Source organism: Aotus nancymaae, unplaced genomic scaffold (genome assembly GCF_030222135.1).
Source record: "Aotus nancymaae isolate 86718 unplaced genomic scaffold, 86718_ANA_hifiasm-v0.15.2.pri h1tg000108l, whole genome shotgun sequence".
Lineage (NCBI taxonomy): Eukaryota > Metazoa > Chordata > Mammalia > Primates > Aotidae > Aotus > Aotus nancymaae.
In genome coordinates this window covers 32,942,329-32,960,881 of record NW_026988523.1, presented here as the reverse complement: position 1 = coordinate 32,960,881, position 18,553 = coordinate 32,942,329, and the positions used below count along the sequence as shown (strand labels likewise).

At 50.7% G+C, this 18,553-nt stretch overlaps 2 protein-coding genes across 4 annotated transcripts; one reads left to right on the top strand and one right to left on the bottom strand.

Annotated features, from left to right (window-relative positions):
- Positions 1 to 2,625: 2,625 nt before the first annotated feature.
- S100A1 (S100 calcium binding protein A1) lies at positions 2,626 to 7,150 on the bottom strand. The gene is made up of 3 exons (XM_012476159.2): positions 7,041 to 7,150; positions 4,910 to 5,063; positions 2,626 to 2,966 (listed from the first exon to the last, which is right to left on the bottom strand). The coding sequence occupies exons 2-3, from the start codon at positions 5,048 to 5,050 to the stop codon at positions 2,823 to 2,825; spliced, it is 285 nt and encodes a 94-aa protein (XP_012331582.1). The 5' UTR covers positions 5,051 to 5,063; positions 7,041 to 7,150; the 3' UTR covers positions 2,626 to 2,822.
- Positions 5,555 to 18,372, top strand: S100A13 (S100 calcium binding protein A13). Of its 3 annotated transcripts, XM_012476160.3 has the most exons (4): positions 5,555 to 5,724; positions 8,299 to 8,352; positions 9,308 to 9,516; positions 18,139 to 18,372. In XM_012476160.3, exons 3-4 carry the CDS (start codon positions 9,364 to 9,366, stop codon positions 18,271 to 18,273), a joined length of 288 nt encoding a protein of 95 aa, XP_012331583.2. In that variant the 5' UTR covers positions 5,555 to 5,724; positions 8,299 to 8,352; positions 9,308 to 9,363; the 3' UTR covers positions 18,274 to 18,372. The 3 variants fall into 3 exon arrangements, with proteins under 3 accessions (XP_012331583.2, XP_012331585.2, XP_012331584.2); XM_012476162.3 differs by lacking the exons at positions 5,555 to 5,724; positions 8,299 to 8,352 and adding an exon at positions 8,398 to 8,495; XM_012476161.3 differs by lacking the exons at positions 5,555 to 5,724; positions 8,299 to 8,352 and adding an exon at positions 8,511 to 9,001.
- Positions 18,373 to 18,553: the final 181 nt, after the last annotated feature.

The following is an 18,553-nucleotide window of genomic DNA, read 5'->3' as shown; positions in this document are numbered from 1 at the left end:
ATAGGGGATTTCAGTCCCTAGTTTCCTCGCCCCTCTGCTCCCCAGCCAAGGTACACAGTCTAAAAATCTTTACATGGGCCGGGCGCGGTGGCTCACGCCTGTAATCCCAGCACTTTCGGAGGCCGAGGCGGGCGGATCACGAGGTCAAGAGATCGAGACCATCCTGGCCAACATGGTGAAACCCCGTCTCTATTAAAAAAAAAAAAAAATCTTTACATGGACTTGCCTCGTCTTCTACCTGACCACTGGGCCTGGAGAATTTGCACTGGTTTTCCCCTCATGTCCACTCGCCCAGTCTGAGAGTTGTGAAGTGCCGTAAATGCTCCGGCCAAGGCCCAGGAGGCCAGTATCGGGAGCACACTCCTCGCCGATCCTTCGCCGGCTCCACCACCGCCCGTCCATGTTTTCCTCCTCACGTCCTCCTCTCCCCACCTTGGCCTAAATACTGTTTAATCCTTCTTGTGAGGGCACCTTTGCATCCCCGATTTCTCTTCCATGTCCTCCCTCCACACCTGCCATCCGTGTTGATTTTGTTGCAGACCTACAAAGGGAATTATCTTTTCTCTCTGATTTTTTTGTTGTTTTGCGACGGGCTCTGGCTCTGTTCAGGCTGCAGTCAGTGGCACAATCACGGATCACTGCAGCCACGGATCACTACAGCCTTGATCTCCTGGGCTCAGATGATCCTCCCACTTCAGCCTCCTGAGTCCTGGGATTATAGGCGTGAGCTATGTGCCCTGCTCAATAAGGGATTTTTCTTTCTTCCTTTCCTTTCCTTTTTCCTTTCCTTTTATTTCCTTTCCTTTCCTTCTTTCTTTTTTTTTTTTTCTTTTTGCAGATGGAGTCTCCGTCATCCAGACTGTAGCGCAATGGCGCGATCTTGGCTTACTGCAACCTCTGCCTCCCGAGTTCAAGCAGTTCTCCTGCCTCAGCCTCCTGAGTAGCTGGAATTACAGGCGCGTGTCAACACGCCCTGTTAATTTTTATATCGTAGAGATGGGGTTTCGCCATGTTGGCCAGGCTGGTCTCAAACTTCTGACCTCAAATGATCTGCCCTCCTCTGTCTCCTAAAGTGCTGGGATTACAGTCATGAGCCAACGCGCCCGGCCTCAATAAATAATTTTTTAATGGCTTCGTACACAATACAGTGTGCATACGTTTGATTAATGAGAGAATGCAACCCTTCCTCCGCCCCATAGGCACGTTAAGACCCATTCATTTTTCCTTCCTGGCACTTGTGCGCGCACGCGTGTGTGTGTATGTGTGTGTGAGTGCGTAAGTAATGGCCCAGCATCCTTACCCATGTGAAGATAAGGATAGTGGTTATTTTGCTTACTCCTGGATCCTGCGTTCCTACGCAATGTTTACACATAGTACCACTTAAGTAAATGTTCGTTGGTTGAAAGGAGATTCTTTTGGCCCTCCCAGCACTTTGGGAGGCCGAGGCAGATGGATCACGAGGTTGGGAGATTGAGACCAGACTGACCAATATGGTGAGAGCCCCTGTCTCTACTAAAAATACAAAAACATTAGCCGGGTGTGGTGGCGTGCTCCTGCAATCTCAACTACCTGGCAGGCTGAGGCAGGAGAATCGCTTGAACCGGAAGGTGGAGGCTGCAGTGAACGGAGATAGGGCCACTGCACTCCAGCCGCCTGGGCAACAGAGGTACACTCCATATAGAATCTCCTTTCTTTCTTTTTCCTTCCTTCCTTCCTTCCTTCCTTCCTTCCTTCCTTCCTTCCTTCCTTCCTTCCTTCCTTCCTCTCTCCCTCCCTCCCTTCCTCCCTCCTTCCTTCCTGGCTTCCTTCCTTTGGTCTTTCTTTTTTTTGACAGAGTCTCACTCTGTCGCCCAGGCTGGAGTGTAATGGCAGGATCTTGGCCCACTGCAACCTCTGCCTCCTGGGTTCAAGCAATTTTCTCGCCTCAGCCTCCTGAGTAGCTGGGACTACAGGCACACGCCACCATGCCCAGCTAATTTTTGTATTTTTAGTGAAGATGGGGTTTCACCATGTTAGCCAGAATGGTCTTGATCTGTTGACCTCACATTTGCCCACCTCGGCCTCCCAAAGTGCTGAGATTACAGGCATGAGCCACTGCCCCCGGCCTCTTTTTTTTTTTTTTTTTTGAGAGGGCGTCTCGCACTGTTGCCCAGGCTGGAGTGCAGTGGTGCATCTCGGCTCACTGTAGCCTCTGCCTCCCGGTTTCCAGAAATTCTCCTGCCTTAGTCTCCCAGGTAGCTGGGATTACAGGCACATGCCACCACGCCCGGCTAATGTTTTTGTATTTTTAGTAGAGATAGGGTTTTACCATGTTGGCCAGGCTGGTCTTGAACTCCTGACCTCATGATCTGCTCACCTCGGCTTCCTAATGTGCTGGGATTACAGGGGTGAGCCACCACACCCTTCCTCTGGTTTTATAGCTGAGAAGCTGATGTCTCCTCGACTTCCAACTGGAACCTTGAACCCCCACTTTCCTGGACCGTGCGCATTCCTCAAGTAGGAAGATATAATGCACCTCGACTTCTTTCTAAATAAGACACTTCCCCACATAAGGGGAGTTGGGAGTGAACAGTTTTCACTTCTCCACCCATTTCCAGGTCCCAGAGGAGACAGACATCGGATGGCTGGCGAGAGAAGAGCCTTTAATGAAAGATGAGTTGCAGGCTTGGACCGCTACTCTTGCGCCCTTGGTGCGTCTGTGTCGGGGGTGGGGCGGGCAGGGGTGGGATTATGGAGAGGGATGGGGGGTGAGGTGGAAGCAGGGGTGAGGAAGAGGCAGGTCTGGCAGGGTGGAGAGGAAGGGCGCTGCCGAGTGTGGCTGCTCAACTGTTCTCCCAGAAGAAGTTGTTACAGGCCACTGTGAGAGCAGCCACAAGCACCACATACTCCTGGAAGTCCACCTCCCCATCTCCATTCTCGTCTAGCTCCTTCATCACCTTGTCCACAGCATCCACATCCTTCTGGGCCTGTGATGGGAGGAGAGGGAGAGGGAGGTGTATAGGGAGGTGTACAGCACTGAGTCAGAGGCAAGGGGGTGGTTGAAGAGAAGGGGGCAGAGGCGAGGGAGAGGAACTGCACTGAATTACGGAACTCTTCTGGGCCTCCTCAAAACTCTTGAGGCCCCCATTGCCTACATACAGCCTAAGCTCTTTCACCTGGCAGAATGAATAATAATAACACTAATTACCATATGTTGCGTGCCTACAATACAGCAAGCACTACACTAGGAGCTTTGCAAGCACCGTCTAATTTAATTATAATACAAATAACATGAGGTATGTTTCATTATTTCCATTCTAGAGAAGAAACAAATTGGTGGTTGGTGGTTAAATAAATATGCCCAAAGTCCCACAGCTAGAAATAGCAGGGCAGGAATTTGAATCTAGCCTAATAAAACTTCAAAATGGGTGCACTTTCTACCGTATCCTGAGGCTTCTTTAATTTGTGGCCTCGGTTAGCCTTTGCAACCTACTTTTTTTTTTTTTTTTGAGACGGCGTCTTGCTCTGTCACCCAGACTAGAGTGCCATGGCATGATTTGGCTCACTGCAACCTCCGCCTCCCGGGTTCAAGCGATTCTCCTGTCTCAGCCTTCTGAGTAGCTGGGATTACAGGCATGTGCCACCATGTCCAGCTGATTTTTGTATTTTTAGTAGAGACAGGGTTTCAGCATGTTAATCAGGCTGGTCTCGAACTCCTGACCTCGTGATCCACCGGCCTCTGCCTCCCAAGGTGCTGGGATTACAGGCGTGAGAGCCACCACACCCAGCCTACAGCCTACTTTTCGGCATCCTTCATGCCAGTCAAATGAAACTACTGGACATGTTTCACATTCTTCTTTCTCCCATGTTTTTTTTCATTCAGTTACCTCCTCCTAAAACTTTTTTTTTTTTTTTGGAGATAGGGTTTCACCATATTGGCCAGGCTGGTCTGGAACTCCTGACTTCAGATGATCCGCCCACCTCGGCCTCCCAAAGTGCTGGGATTACAGGCGTGAGCCACAGCGCCTGGCCCTTGTGATTTACTTTTAAGTGTCAATCTTTCCCTTCTAGACTGTGAGTCTTCCTTTTTTTTTTTTTTTTTTGAGACGGAGTTTCGCTCTTGTTACCCAGGCTGGAGTCCAATGGCGCGATCTCGGCTCACCGCAACCTCCACCTCCTGGGTTCAAGCAATTCTCCTGCCTCAGCCTCCCGAGTAGCCGGGACTACAGGTATGCGCCACCATGCCCAGCTAATTTTTGTATTTTTTAGTAGAGACGGGGTTTCACCTTGTTGACCAGGATGGTCTCGATCTCTTGACCTCGTGATCCACCCGCCTTGGCCTCCCAAAGTGCTGGGATTATAGGCGTGAGCCACCGCACCTGGCCCCCTTTTTTTTTTTTTGAGATGGAGTCTTGCTGTGTCACTCAGGCTGGAGTGCAATGGCACGATCTCGACTCACTGAAACCTCTGCCTCCCTGGTTCGAGTGATTCTCTTTCTTCAGCCTCCCAAGTAGCTGGAATTACAGGCACTCACCACCACACCCAGTTTATTTTTGTATTTTCAGTAGAGATGGGGTTTCACCACGTTGGCCAGGCTAGTCTTGAACTCCTGACCTCAGGTGATCCACCCGTCTCGGCCTCCCAAAGTGCTGGGATTACAGGTGTGAGCCACCTCACTTGGCCATACTGTGAGTCTTATTGACGAATCTATGCAGGGCCTAACACATAACAGGTGATCAAGAAACCAGGGCATTTTGACTTGACCCCGGAGGAGTAGGGGAGCCTGAAAAAAGCCAGGAGAGAAGCCTGGGAAAGGAAAGAAGGAGGTTGGGCTGAGCTGGTAGTGAGGTAGGGAGATAGCAGGGGGGTGCCCACCCCATTCCCCCAACCCTTCACCCACTCCACGTCCACTCCACCACTCTGTGCTCACATCCAGGAAGCCAGAGAGCTCAGTCTGCAGCAGCTCCTTCAGCTCCTTCTTGCTCAGCTTGTACTTGTCCCCTTCTTTGCCCGAGTGGGCGTGGAACACGTTGATGAGGGTCTCCATCGCCGTCTCCAGCTCAGAGCCCATTGCGGCAGTGCACCTACCCAACCCCATCATGGAAATGAGCTGAGGACCAGACCCTGGGTACCTGGGGTCTAGGTGAGGGGAGCCCTCAGGCCTGGCCCTGGCTGACAGCTCAAATAGCTGTGGGATTAGAGCCCTACTGCAATTGATCTTTCCCTGAGATTTTACAACGTGAGGGAAACCCCAGCAGACCTAGATGCAGACCTGTTCTCCCTGTCCATCAGTCTGTACCCCAGCCAGAGGGAATCAGGGTTGGGGCATGGAGAGAGCAGTTGGAGCTGGGCTGGCTCCAGAGGCCTGTGGTAGATGTCTGCGGTGGCTGCCCAGGCAGGGATTGAGGAGGGTGGGGCAGGCAGGGGTGGTCACAGGACTGGGCCATGCTTTCTCTGGCTCTATTTTTACCTTGGACCTTGCCTGCCTAGCATAGCTAAGCCCTGCTGTTGAGGGTGGTGGGCTGGGGTGTCCACTACAGCCTTGCCTCTGCCGCCCATTCCTAGCAAAGGAGTCAGTCTGATATCCCCGGTCAGCCTGGTAGATGGGGTGGCAGCCCCAGTGGGTGGCCTGAGGCTTCTGGGGGAGGGAGGTCTCACTGACTCAGCTTCCTGTCAGCAGCTGGGGGCCCCTTTTGGTCCTTCGACTCTGTTGTCTCCTGAACATGTCATTTTGACTTCTCTGAGGTATGCTCCCATAACCTCTGCAAAATTATCCTTTCTGTCTAGTGGGTGGCAGGAGGGGAGAGAGGAATGTCTGAGCCTTTTCCCTGGAGCCAGGGTTCCCAGGGACGGGGAGAGGAGACCTGCAGGCATTGTCCCTGTGACTGCCCACTCCTGGTTGATTCAGGGACAGTGAGAGCAGGGGGAGTGGGGCTGGTATGTGATGGGGGAGATAAAGGGCTGAGAGCATGCGGTCCTTTGAGTTCAAGGGGCCAGGAGAGAGTAGAAGAAAGGAGGGGTCTGTCGAGAGAGGAGACTGGCAAACCAGGGGGCCTCATTCCCTTGGCCCTGGGACAGTCTGGCCCCCCACAGCCCCATGGGGGCAGCTCAGATGTCTGGGATCAGATGTCCCCATCCTTCCCCAGGCCTAGGGGGCTAGACAATGGGCCCTGATCGAATGACATCCCAGTTCTTCAATGGGGCCCTTGTGAGTGTCATCTGAGCTCCGGACCTGAGAAGTGGTTGTCACAGAGACATGAGGGAGATGGAACCCAAGCCATAGCTGATGAGGGGATAAAGGGTGCTCGAGGGAGGGATGCTGGAGGCTTGATTACCCGCTCCATGCCAGAGGGGCAGCTGGAGGTCACGTGGAGCCCTAGAGCAGCCTGGGATTTTCTGTGGGGCCAGTTCTGAGAGGACTTGGGGGCGGGGCAGATGGGAAAACAAAAAGGAAAGAATTGGGGGAAAGAGGAGTCAAGAGCTCTGGGCCAAAAAGGGGAGGAGGAGAAAGGGGAGGTTCCGCGGAGGCAGTGTTGGGAAGGGGCACAGCACCCTACATCCCCCCTTCCCCATATCATGGGAGGCTCGCCCTGCCACCCCCAGACTCCACAGGGACCTGAGCTCTTGGCAAGGCAGGGTGGGGGTGGCAGAGACTAAGGCTGGCAGGAGGGGTGGGGGCAGAAACAGCTGTTGTATCTGCTCTCTTCTCACACCACAGCAGGCGAGGCAGGGGAGTGTGGGGGCCCTCCCCAACACCTGGGAGACAGAAGGGGGCTTGGCAGGGACTTGAGGGCTCCCTGGGGAGGGCCAGGTGGGTTCCCCACTGGCTTCCTCCTTTGCTGAGCTGCCAGCTCTCTCTCTGACCTTCTGTTCATTTGCCTCTCCTCACCACCTTCCAGACCCTTCTCCTCCAAATCCCAAACTGCCCTCACCCTGAGTGACTCCTCCAGATCCTCAGTGCTCCACAGCGCTATGGTCCCCAGCTCTTCAGAGCCCTTCTGAAGACCCCTCTCCCCAAAGCTGGCAGGCCAGGGACCAGCCCAGTGGGGCAAGATACTCACGGTCGGCCTGGGCCTGAGGTGGGAGCAGGTTCTGGACAGACGGCCGAGGCTGCAAATGTGGCTGTTGGAGCTGTGTGTGGAGACCTGTCTTCAGCCGTCCCTCCCCCGCTGACCCCCCCCACCGACTCCACCCCTTCGCAGGCGGACACCCTGTGGGGCAAGAGGCCAGGAGCTGACAGAGGCGCCCTCTGTCTCCTGGGCTGGAACAGGCGGCCCTTGTCTCTTTCCAGCCTTGCTTGGCCCATTCCTTTTTCTCTGGGCAGCAGTGGATGGTGCAGAGGAAGAGGTGGGAAGGAGATCCTGGGAAGGAACTGGACATCTCACCCCAAGCTGGGCCCTGCAGCTCCTGCGGCTGACTGTGCTGGTTGAGCTGGGGAAGGGGGGAATTCTGCTGAGGGGGTCTTAGTCTGTGGCTCCTCCATGCAACCTCACTGAGAGGACCCTCAATGAGTAACTTAGTCTTGGGAGTCTGAGACGCCACAGAGGGATTTCAACCCTAGACTCTTCAATGGGGGTCTCAGATCCCTCTCTGTGTGTGGGGCCTCAGCCTGGGGTTCTCTGAGGGATCTTGGTCTGTAGCATCCTTTGTGGGTCTCATTTTTTTTTTTTGAGACTGAGTCTTACTCTGTCACCCAGGCTGGAGTGCAATGGCGCAATCTAGGCTCGCTGCAACCTCTGCCTCCTGGGTTCCAGTGGTTCTCCTGCCTCAACCTCCTGAGTAGCTGACATTACAAGTGTGCACCACCACATCCGGCTAATTTTTGTATTTTTAGTAGAGACAGGGTTTCACCATGTTGGTCAGGCTGGTCTGGAACTCCTGACTTCAGATGATCTGCCTGCCTCGGCCTCCGAAAGTGCTGGGATTACAGCTGTGAGCCACTGCGCCCCGCCTGTGGGGTCTCATTTTAAGGGGCCAACGTGTGTATCTCGGATTGGGCCTCTCAATGTTGGGCTCTGTCAATTGGTCGCCTCCCCCTTCCCCTGCTCAGCATACACACTCCTGATTAGATGTGGGGTGTGGTGGCAGCAGCCCTCAATATTGAGAAAAGTAGGACCCTGGGACCCCTGCTGAACATTTGTCCAGGCAGCTCCTCTCCCTGACCAAGTGGGGGCGCTCGTGCGGCTGGCAGGGAGCCCGGGTCCAGGCCTGAGGGTTCAGGGCGAGAGGCGTGATTGGGCGGTCTCTGGTCTTCAGGATCGACCACGGAAATTTGACACCTCCAGGCTTGGAAGCTGCTCTCTCCTCTTTCCCCCGCAGCTTATAAACCTCAGCTCTGAGGCTCCAGCTCGCTGCACCCCATCTCCTTGCCCGGTGAGTCTTTTGACGGACCCTGGAGGGAGCCTGGAGATCATTTTTAATTCCTGGGCTCACAGGTCCCTCCCCCAGAGCCAGATCAGGCAGAGGCAGAAATTCAGGAAGCAGCTTTGGATGATCGAGCAACAGTGCATGCAGAAGTGCGTGGCGGGGTGGACGGGTGGACGGGTGGACGGAAATGAGAGTGGCTCCCTCCTGCCCCACCCACTGCACCCCCGGGGGCTGTAAGTGCCTGTACTAAACCCGTCCTGGGGCAGGGGGTCAGAGGCGCCCCATTCCAGGACCCTTGAGCCCGGGAGACAGGAGCGGGGAGGACCTGTGGGGTCCCGGGCTCAGCACTCTGCCCTGCTGCCCCTGAGGAGAGGTGAGGGTGGAGCGGGGCAGAGAAAATGCCAGCTCTGACCACAGCGGGACATTTGCCAGACCCTGTGCTTCTCTGCTGGGAAGAGCAGTGCTGAGTGTGTGTGGGCGGATGCGGGCTCAGGAGACCAGGGCCCAACATAAACAAGTTTTGGAGACAAACAACCTCATGACCCTGTGAGGCTGGGTGAGATGAGGAGGGACTCTTGAGACATACACCCCACAGAGGAGCCACCAGACCCAAAGGACTCCAAGAAGGACCCTCAGACTGAAAACCTCCTCTCAGGTAAAGGGGGTCTCCAGACCAAGGGATCACCACAGAGGGGTCCCTAAGCCACAGACACCTAAAACGGACCCCAGACTGTGAGACCTACAGAAGAGGGGGTTTCTACCGAACCTCCTGCCCCCACCTAAACTGAGATGCTGTTGCCTGATCTGCTGCCCCAAGCTCAACCCCTGTTCTCTCACTTTCCGCATAATGCCCCCTCCAGGCCGAGACCTGAGGTGGTAACACCAAGGCAGTCGCCTTCTGAACCATTCCTGCATCTAGGCCTCCCTGACTCTCCCTCTCTGTTCCTTCTCTGTTCCACAGCCCTGACAAAGGTCAGCCAGCCCCCTGAGGACATCAGCTGCGGCCTCGGGGTCCTAATGGCAGCAGAACCACTGACAGAGCTGGAGCTGGCCATCGAGACCGTGGTTACCACCTTCTTCACCTTTGCGAAGCAGGAGGGCCAGAAGGGCAGCCTCAGCACCAGGGAGTTTAAGGAGCTGGTTACCCAGCAGCTGCCCCATCTGCTCAAGGTAGGCAGAGGTCTGGGACTGAGATTTTGTGAGACCATGATTATGGGACACTGTGTTGAGCAGGTGATAGTGCTGAGTACGATGATGTGACCACAAGAAAGGGTGTGGGTGGTTGCATGTGTAAATGGTTGCAGGTTTTCTTTTTTTTTTTTTTAGACGGAGTTTCGCTCTTGTTACCCAGGCTGGAGTGCAATGGCGCGATTTCGGCTCACCGCAACCTCCATCTTCTGGGTTCAAGCAATTCTCCTGCCTCAGCCTCCCAAGTAGCTGGGACTACAGGCATGCTCCACCATGCCCAGCTAATTTTTGTATTTTTAGTAGAGATGGGGTTTCACTTTGTTGACCAGGATGGTCTCGATCTCTTGACCTCGTGATCCACCCGCCTCGGCCTCCCAAAGTGCTGGGATTATAAGCGTGAGCCACCGCGCCCGGCCTTCTTTTTTTTTTTTTTTGAGACAGAGTCTCTCTCTGTCGCCCAGGCAGAAGTGCAGTGGTGCGATCTTGGCTCACTGCAATCTCTGCCTCTGGGGCTCAAGCGATTCTCCTGCCTCAGCTTCCTGAGTAGCTGGGATTACAGGTGTGTGCCACCACACCCAATTTTTGTATTTTTAGTAGAGACAGGTTTTTACCATGTTGGCTAGGCCGGTCTCAAACTCATGACCTCAAATGATCCACCTGTCTCAGCCTCCCAAAGTGCTGGGATTACAGACACGAGCCTCTGTGCCTGACCTGGTTGTGGGTTTTCTTGCCTGGTGTGTATGTGTGTGTGTGTTTGTGGGTGCATGCATGTAATTAGATAAGCAAAGATACTGTGGGTCAGTGGGAGTATGTGCTTGTATCAGATGATGCTGTTGGGTTCTCGTGTATACTCTATGCCTTTCTGGTTTAATTTCCCCAAGACAGGACTACACCCAGAGCTGGCTTCCAGGAGATTCACAAACCATCACAGCTAGAAGGAGGCCAAGAGAAAACACAGTCCACATTCCTCACTTCACATATATGGCCCCTGTGCAAGGATGACACACAAATTTGTGAAGCGTTCCATATTAAAAAAAAAAAAAAAAGAAAATATAGCCAAATTCATGGAATCATAGACCTCAGTGTAGGGGTCTATGGGATGTATCTGTGAGGACTCCTCACCTGCTATGGGCATCCCCTCAATAGGGTGTCTGACAGGGTCATTCCTTCTCTGCCACTCACAGGCCGGAGTCAGGACTTAAATATCGACTCTGGGTTGGAAGAGGCCTGGTCATTTTCCAGGCTGTTGACAGTTTCTTTTCTTTTTTCCTTTTTTTTTTTTTAGACAGAGTCTCGCTCTGTCGCCCAGGCTGGAGTGCAGTGGCACGATCTCGGCTCAGTGCAACCTCCACCTCCCGGGTTCAAGCAATTCTCCTACCTCAGCCTCCCGAGTAGCTGGGACTGTAGGCATACACCACCACACCTGGCTAATTTTTTGTATTTTAGTAGAGACGGGGTTTTCACTGTGTTGCCCAAGCTGGTCTCGAACTCCTGAGCTCAGGCAATCTGCCCACCTCGGCCTCTAGGTGAAGTGCTAGGATTACAGGCATGAGCCACCACACCTGGCCTCTTTTTTTGTTTGTTTGTTTGAGTTGGAGTTTTGCTCTTGTTGCCCAGGCTGGCGTGCAGTGGTGCAATCTTGGCTCACTGCAACCTTTGCCTCCTGGGTCCAAGCAATTCTCCTGCCTTAGCCTCTTGAATAGCTGGCATTACAGGCATGCGCTACCACACCCGGCTAATTTTATAATTTTAGTAGAGATGGAGTTTCTCCATGTTGGTGAAGATGGTCTCGAATTCCCGACCTCAGGTGATCCTCCTGTCTCAGCCTCTCAAAGTGCAGGGATTACAGGCGTGAGCCACCATGCCTGGTTGACAGTTTCTTTTTCATCCTTTCTGAAAATCCACAGGTATTAAAGTGTGTGAATATGGACTCCTTGAACACAGCAAGTCTCTGAAACTCATGGTTTTTCATGTGTAAAATCCCTGCAATTTCTGACTTCTCAGACTTTTTTTTGAGACAGGATGTCTCACTCTGTTGCCCAGGCTAGTGTGCAATGACAGCTCACTGCATCCTTGACTTTCTGGGCTCAGGCAATCCTCCTGCCCTAGCCTCAAACGTAGCTGTGACCACAGGCACATGCCACACTGCCTGGCTAAGTTTTTTCTTTTTTTGAGACGGAATCTCATTTTGTCACCTACCCTGGAGTGCAATGGTGCAATCTCAGCTCATTGCAACCTCCACCTCCGAGGTTCAAGCAATTCGCCTGCCTCAGCCTCATGAGTAGCTGGGATTGCAGGTGCCTGCCACCAAGCCCGGATAATTTTTGTATTTTTAGTAGAGATGGGGTTTCACCGTGTTGGCCAGGCTGGTTTTGAACTCCTGACCTCAGATGATCCGCCTGCCTCGGCCTCCCAAAGTGATGGGATTACTGGTGTGAGCCACCGTGCCTGGCCTAATTTTTAATTTACTTGTAGAGATGGGGTCTCTTTACGTTTCCTAGGCTGGTCTCAAACTCCGGGCCTCGAGTGATCCTCTTGCCTTGGCCTTCCAAAGTGCTGGGATTACAGGCGTGAGCTACTGTGCCCAGACAGAGGTTTCCTTTCATCTTTTTTACTGGAAACTTTAGGTTCTCTCCTGAAGGGACAGCATTCCTTATATCCTTGTCAAATAGTCATTTTTTTTTTTTCTAAATCAACTTCCTCTGGGCCTGGAAATGCAGGAAGTGACCTCTCTGCTTTTCATTTCTTTTAGATTTTAGTTTCTTCTTTCTTTTTTTTTTTGAGACGGAGTTTCGCTCTTGTTACCCAGGCTGGAGTGCAATGGTGCGATCTCAGCTCACCGCAACCTCCGTCTCCTGGGTTCAGGCAATTCTCCTGCCTCAGCCTCCTGAGTAGCTGGGATTACAGGCACGCGCCACCATGCCCAGCTAATTTTTTGTATTTTTAGTAGAGACGGGGTTTCACCATGTTGACCAGGATGGTCTCGATCTCTTGACCTTGTGATCCCCCTGCCTCGGCCTCCCAAAGTGCTGAGATTACAGGCTTGATCTGCTAAAAACATTTTAAGAAAATTAACTGGGTGTGGTGGTGTGGGCCTGTAATCCCAGCTACTCAGGAGGCTGAGGCAGGAAAATTGCTTGAGCTCGAGAGGCAGAGGTTGCAGTGAGCTGAGGTTGTGCCACTACACTCCAGCCTGGGCAACAGATCAAGATTCTGTCAAAGAAAGAAAGAAAAAAAGAAAGAAAGGAAGAAAGAAAGGAAAGAAGGAAGGAGAAAGAAAGGAGAAGGAAAGAAAGGAAAGAAAGAAAGAAAATAGGAGCAATCAAGAAACTTGTACAAGCTCTCTTCCCTCCCGGAAATCTGCTGCCTTTCCTGTCATGCAAATAATCTACCACTGTTCCTAAGGCCAGCCCTTCACTGGTGCCCTGGATCCCATCCCCTCTCACCTACTTAAAGACTTTTCTCTTGAAATTACTCCTCTGTTTCTTTTTTCTTTCTTTCTTTTTTTTTTTTTTGAGATGGAATCTCACTCTGTCATCCAGGGTAGAGTGCAGTGGCACGATCTTGGCTCATTGCAACCTCCTGGGTTCAAGGAATTCTCCTGCCTTAGCCTCCCAAGAATCTGGGATTTCAGGCGCATGCCACTGTGCCTGGCTAATTTTTGTATTTTTAGTAGAGATGGGGTTTCACCATGTTGGCCAGGATGGTCTTGAACTCCTGACCTTGGAATCCACCTGCCTCGGCCTCCTAAAGTGCTGGGATTACAGACCTGAGCCATCGTGCCTGGCTGACTCCGTTCTTTCTTGCGTCATCAAAATTTCCCTCTCCATTGTATTGTACTTATCAGCTTACAACTAATATCTCCTTTATTTATTTGTTTGTTTGTTTATTTATTTATTTATTTATTTATTTGAGACAAGCTCTCACTTTGTTGCCCAGGCTGGAGTGCTGTGGCGAGATCACAGCTCACTGCAACCTCCACTTCCTGGGCTCAAGTGATCCTTCCACCTCAGTCTTCTGAGTAGCTGGGACCATAGGCATGTGCCACTATGTCCGGCTAATTAAAAAAATTTTTTTTTAAAGACAAGTCCTCTGTGTGTGTGCGTACATGTAATTTGGTAAGCAAAGATACTGTGGGTCAGTGGAAGTATGGGCTTGTATCAGATGATGCTGTTGGGTTCTCATGCATGCTCTGTGCCTTTCTGGTCTAATTTCCTCAAGATAGGACTGGACCCAGAGCTGGCTTCCAGGAGATTCATAGACCATCACAGCTAGAAGGAGGCCAAGAGAAAACACAGTTCACATTCCTTACTTCACACATATGAAAACTGAGGCCTAATTTTTTAATTTTTTTTTTTTTTGAGACGGAGTTTTGCTCTTGTTACCCAGGTTGGAGTGCAATGGCGCAATCTCGGCTCACCACAACCTCTGCCTCCTGGGTTCAAGCAATTCTCCTGCCTCAGCCTCCCGAGTAGCTGAGACTATAGGCGTGCGCCACCATGCCCAGCTAATTTTTTTTATTTTTATTTTTTATTTTTAGTAGAGACAGGGTTTCACCATGTTGACCAGGATGGTCTCGATCTCTTGACCTCATCATCTACCCGCCTCGACCTCCCAAAGTGCTGGGATTATAGGCGTGAGCCACCGCGCCTGGCCAATTTTTTAATTTTTTTGTAGAGACAGGGCCTCATATTGCCCAGGCTGGTCTTGAACTCCTAGGCTTAAGTGATCCTCCTGCCCTGGCCTCTCAAAGTGTTGGGATTACGGGCATGAGCCATTATGCCCAGCCCAATCCTTTATTGATGGAAATTTTTCTTATGTTTATTTCTTCCTTCTTGCAAATATCCTTGTTTGTATACCTATATACTGGCAGGAAAATAACATAAGGTAAATGTCTGGCAGTAGAAATATTAGTTTAAATGGCATGTTCATTTTTAATTTTTTTTTTTTTTGAGACAGAATCTCACTCTGTTGCACAGGCTGGAGTTCAGTGGCGTGATCTTGGCTCACTGCAACCTCCACCTCCCAGGTTCAAGTGATCCTCCTGCCTCAGCCTCCCTGAGTAGCTGGGACTATAGGCTTGAGCTACCATGCCCAGCTAATTTTTATATTTTTAGTAGAGATGGGGTTTCACCATGTTGGCCAGGTTGGTCTCCAACTCCTGACCTCAAGTGATCTGCTTGCCTCAATCTCCCAAAATGTTGGAATTACAGGGGCGAGCCGCTGAGACTGGCCTTCATTTTAAATTTTTATAAATATTACCAATTTGCCTCCTAAAAAGGTTGTACCAGTTTATATGGCCACATACACTTCATGTGATGCCTGTACACTTGTCCGAACTGGGTATTATTGAGCTTTTAATTTTTGCTAATCTACTTCGTGAAAATGGCATTTTTTTTTTCTGATTTATGCTTATATAATTCTGAGTGAAATGGAACTTGAATTTTTTTTTTTTTTCGAGGCGAGGTCTTGAATTCCAGGATACTACACGAATGAAAACAAAAACAAAAACAAAAAAAAGAAAAAATAAAAGAGACGAGGTCACGCTCTGTTACCCAGGCTGGAGTGCAGTGGTGTGATTCTGCTCACTGCAACCTCCACCTCTTGGGTTCAAGCTTCTCTTGCTTCAGCCTCCCAAGTAGCTAGGACTACAGGCATGTGTCACCACACTTGGCTAATTTTTGCATTTTTAGTAGAGACGGGGTTTCATCATGTTGGCCAGGCTGGTTTTGAACTCCTGACCTTGAATGATCTCCCTGCCCTGGCCTCCCAAAATTTTGGAATTGCAGGTGTGAGCCACTGTGCCCAGACAGTAACATTTGATAATGTTAAAAAGGATCCTGTAGGCCGGGCGCAGAGGCTCACACCTGTAATCCCAGCAGTTTGGGAGGCGGAGGCAGGTGGATCACCTGAGGTCAGGAGTTCATGACCAGCCTGGCCAACACAGTGAAACCCCACCGCTACTAAAAATACAAAAAATTAGTCGGGCATGGTTGTGGGTGCCTGTAATCCCAGCTATTTGGGAGGCTGAGGCAGAAGAATTGCTTGAATCCAGGAGGCGGAAGTTGCAGTGAGCTGAGATCATACCATTGCATTCCAGCCTGGGCAACAAAGCAAGACTCCGTCTCAAAAAAAAAAAAAAGCATCCTGTACATATTTTAATTGGGATCATATAAAAGATGTATTTTAGGGAAATTGACATTTTTACCTGACTGAGCCTTTCTCTTTAAGAAAAATATGTATTTATTCAATTTTCTATTTATGCAAGCTTTTTTATATCCCTGTGGTATAATTTGAAATATATAGTTGTCATTTCATATCCATGGGAATTGGTTCCAGGACCCCCTCAGATACCAAAATCCTCAGATGCTCAAGTATCTTTTTTTGTCCTTTTTTTGGTAGAGATAGGGTCTCATTATGTTGCCCAGGCTGGTCTTGAACTTGACAAGTAACTCTAGGTTACTTGTAACAGGTAATGCAATGCCTACTCATCACTTCATTCACATAGATTCAACGTAGTACTTAGCATGTGGCGAAATTCAAGTTTTGCTTTTTGGGACTTTGAGGAATTTTTTCTTCAAATATTCTTGGTCCTGGGTTGATTGAATCCAGAGCTGTGAAACCCACTGATACTGATATGGTGTTTGGTATTTGGCCTTTGTTTCATTTCTGTCACAGCTCCTTTTTTATTTTTTATTCTTTTTTTTGAAACAGAGTCTCACTCTGTCACCCAGGCTGGAGTACAGTGGCTTGATCTCGGCTCACTAGAGCCTTTGCCTCCTACGCTCAGGCCATTCTCCTGCTTCAGCCTCCCAAGTAGCTGGGACTACAAGTGTGCACTACCACACCCAGCTAATTTTTGTATTTTTTTTTCTTTTTTTGAGACGGAGTCCCACTCTGTAGGCCAGGCTGGAGTGCAATGGCACAATCTTGGCTCACCACAACCTCCGCCTCCCAGGTTCAAGTGATTCTCCTGTCTCAGACTCCCGAATAGCTGGGATTACAGGCACCCACCACAACACCTGACTAATTTTCGTATTTTTAGTGAAGACAGGGTTTCACAATGTTGGCTAGGTTGGTCTCAAACTCCTGATCTCAGGTGATCCGCCCACCTCGGCCTCTCAAAGTGCTGGGATTACAGGTGTGAGCCACCACGCCTGGCCTGCCTAATTTTTGTATTTTTAGTAGAGACAGGGTTTCGCTTTTTTGGCCAGACTGGTCTCAAACTCCTGACCTCAAGTGATCCGCCTGCCTCAGCCTCCCAAAGTGTTGGGATGACAGGCATGAGCCACCTCACCCCCCTCCTGCTTCTTCCTTTTTAATACTTATTTCTTTCTCTTTACTAATTGAATGCATCCCCAATATAATGTTACAGTAGCCATCCTTGCCTTCCACTGGCAGTGCTTATAGTATTTTATAATTAAACATGGTTGTAACTTTTTAAAAAAGGCCTTTTTAGCGCTCTATGAATCAGCTTTGTTCCCTTTAGAGATTCAGTGAGTCTTCTCTGTCTGCATCCAAGCGTTGGTTCAAACCTTGAGCATCACACCCTGCCTAGGGCACCCTTCTCTGGTTTGATGTTGAACTATTGTTCAACAGTTCACTTTTTGGATGTGCTTGTTTATCTGGCAACAAGTCCTTTGATCAGGACATCCAGTTTACTGTTGCCATTGATTCCATAGGCCTATGGGAGAGACTCTGTCAAGGGCCCCCTAAAAACCCAGATACCCGACGTCTTCACCATTCCCCTGATCTAGTGACCTAGCTGGATAAATGAGAAGACACAAGGGTTGTGCAAATGAGCAGCTAAGTACTGGGAGCTTCTCCAGCTTTCTGAGAAAGAGGAGGGTGGTCCCAGAAGGCTCAGACTGGGTCCAACCCAGCAGCATCTCCTTGAGATGCTGGCGAATCCTTGGGCCAATTGCACAGCAGCTGCAGTGGTGTGCTGGTCAGAGCAGATTGTGTGAAATCTTTCCAGCTTTGCATTCAGCGACAACCTGTTTGTGGTTTGTAAGTGGCCATGGTGGAAGTATTTACACAATGGCAAGCCCTAGGACTCAGGCCCCCCCACCTTTCTCTGCTGGTGCTCCTTGGAGACGCACCATGTGGCAGAGCAGTCTTGGGGCTGCGGCCTCATTCTTTCGAGAAGAGGCAGGCGCCACTGCTCTCTGAGGGAAGGGCCTTGAGAGAATGGCAGCTGGCAGTTCTTCCGTCCCTACTTGTCTCAAGAACCCCAATTTCTTTTTTAATTTCCTTTTCTTTTCTTTTTTTTTGAGACAGAGTCTCGCTCTGTCACCCAGGCTGGAGTGTAGTGGTTAGTGTCATCTTGGCTCACCACAACCTCAGCCTCCCAGGTTCAAGCGATTCTCCTGCTTCAGCCTCCTGAGTAGCTGGGATTACAGGTATGCACCACCACACCCGTCTAATTTTGAATTTTTAGTAGAGGCGGGGTTTCACCATGTTGGTCAGGCTGGTCTCAAACTCCTAACCTCGTGATCCACCCGTCTCAGCCTCCCAAAGCACTGGGATTACAGGAATGAGCCACCGCACCTGGTCTAAGAATCCCAGCTTCTAATTCTACCCTTCCCTTTGCTGTCTCCTCAGGATATGGGCTCCCTTGATGAGAAGATGAAGAGCTTGGATATAAATCAGGACTCGGAGCTCAAGTTCAATGAGTACTGGAGACTGATTGGGGAACTGGCCAAGGAAATGAAGAAGAAAAAGGGCCGGAAGAAGTAAAGCCACCTGGCTGGGATGGGGGTGGGCAGAGCAGGACTGTTCAGGGCCGAGCAGAACCACACTCTCCCCAAATAAAGCTTCCTCCGTGAAACACAAATGTTTCCTGCTCGCACCCCACCTTGATTTCTTTTCTTGAGACCAGGGGTGGGAAAGCTCTCTCTTGACCTGAGGATGGATCTGAAAATTATGAGCCCCTTGAGGACAGAGAATGTTATTTGTTTTTGACCATTCTGCAGCGTCTGGTACCAGGTCTTACACAGATCAGGTGCCCAATAAGTCG

What these genes read in the sequence shown, in the direction of transcription:
- S100A1 (XM_012476159.2), bottom strand. Translation starts at nt 5,050, where the DNA reads ATGGGCTCTGAGCTGGAGACGGCGATGGAGACCCTCATCAACGTGTTC. An exon ending in AGCTCTCTGGCTTCCTGGAT is followed by an intron (nt 2,967 to 4,909) that starts GTGAGCACAGAG and finishes CTCCCATCACAG; the next exon opens with GCCCAGAAGGATGTGGATGC.
- S100A13 (XM_012476160.3), top strand. Translation starts at nt 9,364, where the DNA reads ATGGCAGCAGAACCACTGACAGAGCTGGAGCTGGCCATCGAGACCGTG. An exon ending in AGCTGCCCCATCTGCTCAAG is followed by an intron (nt 9,517 to 18,138) that starts GTAGGCAGAGGT and finishes CTGTCTCCTCAG; the next exon opens with GATATGGGCTCCCTTGATGA.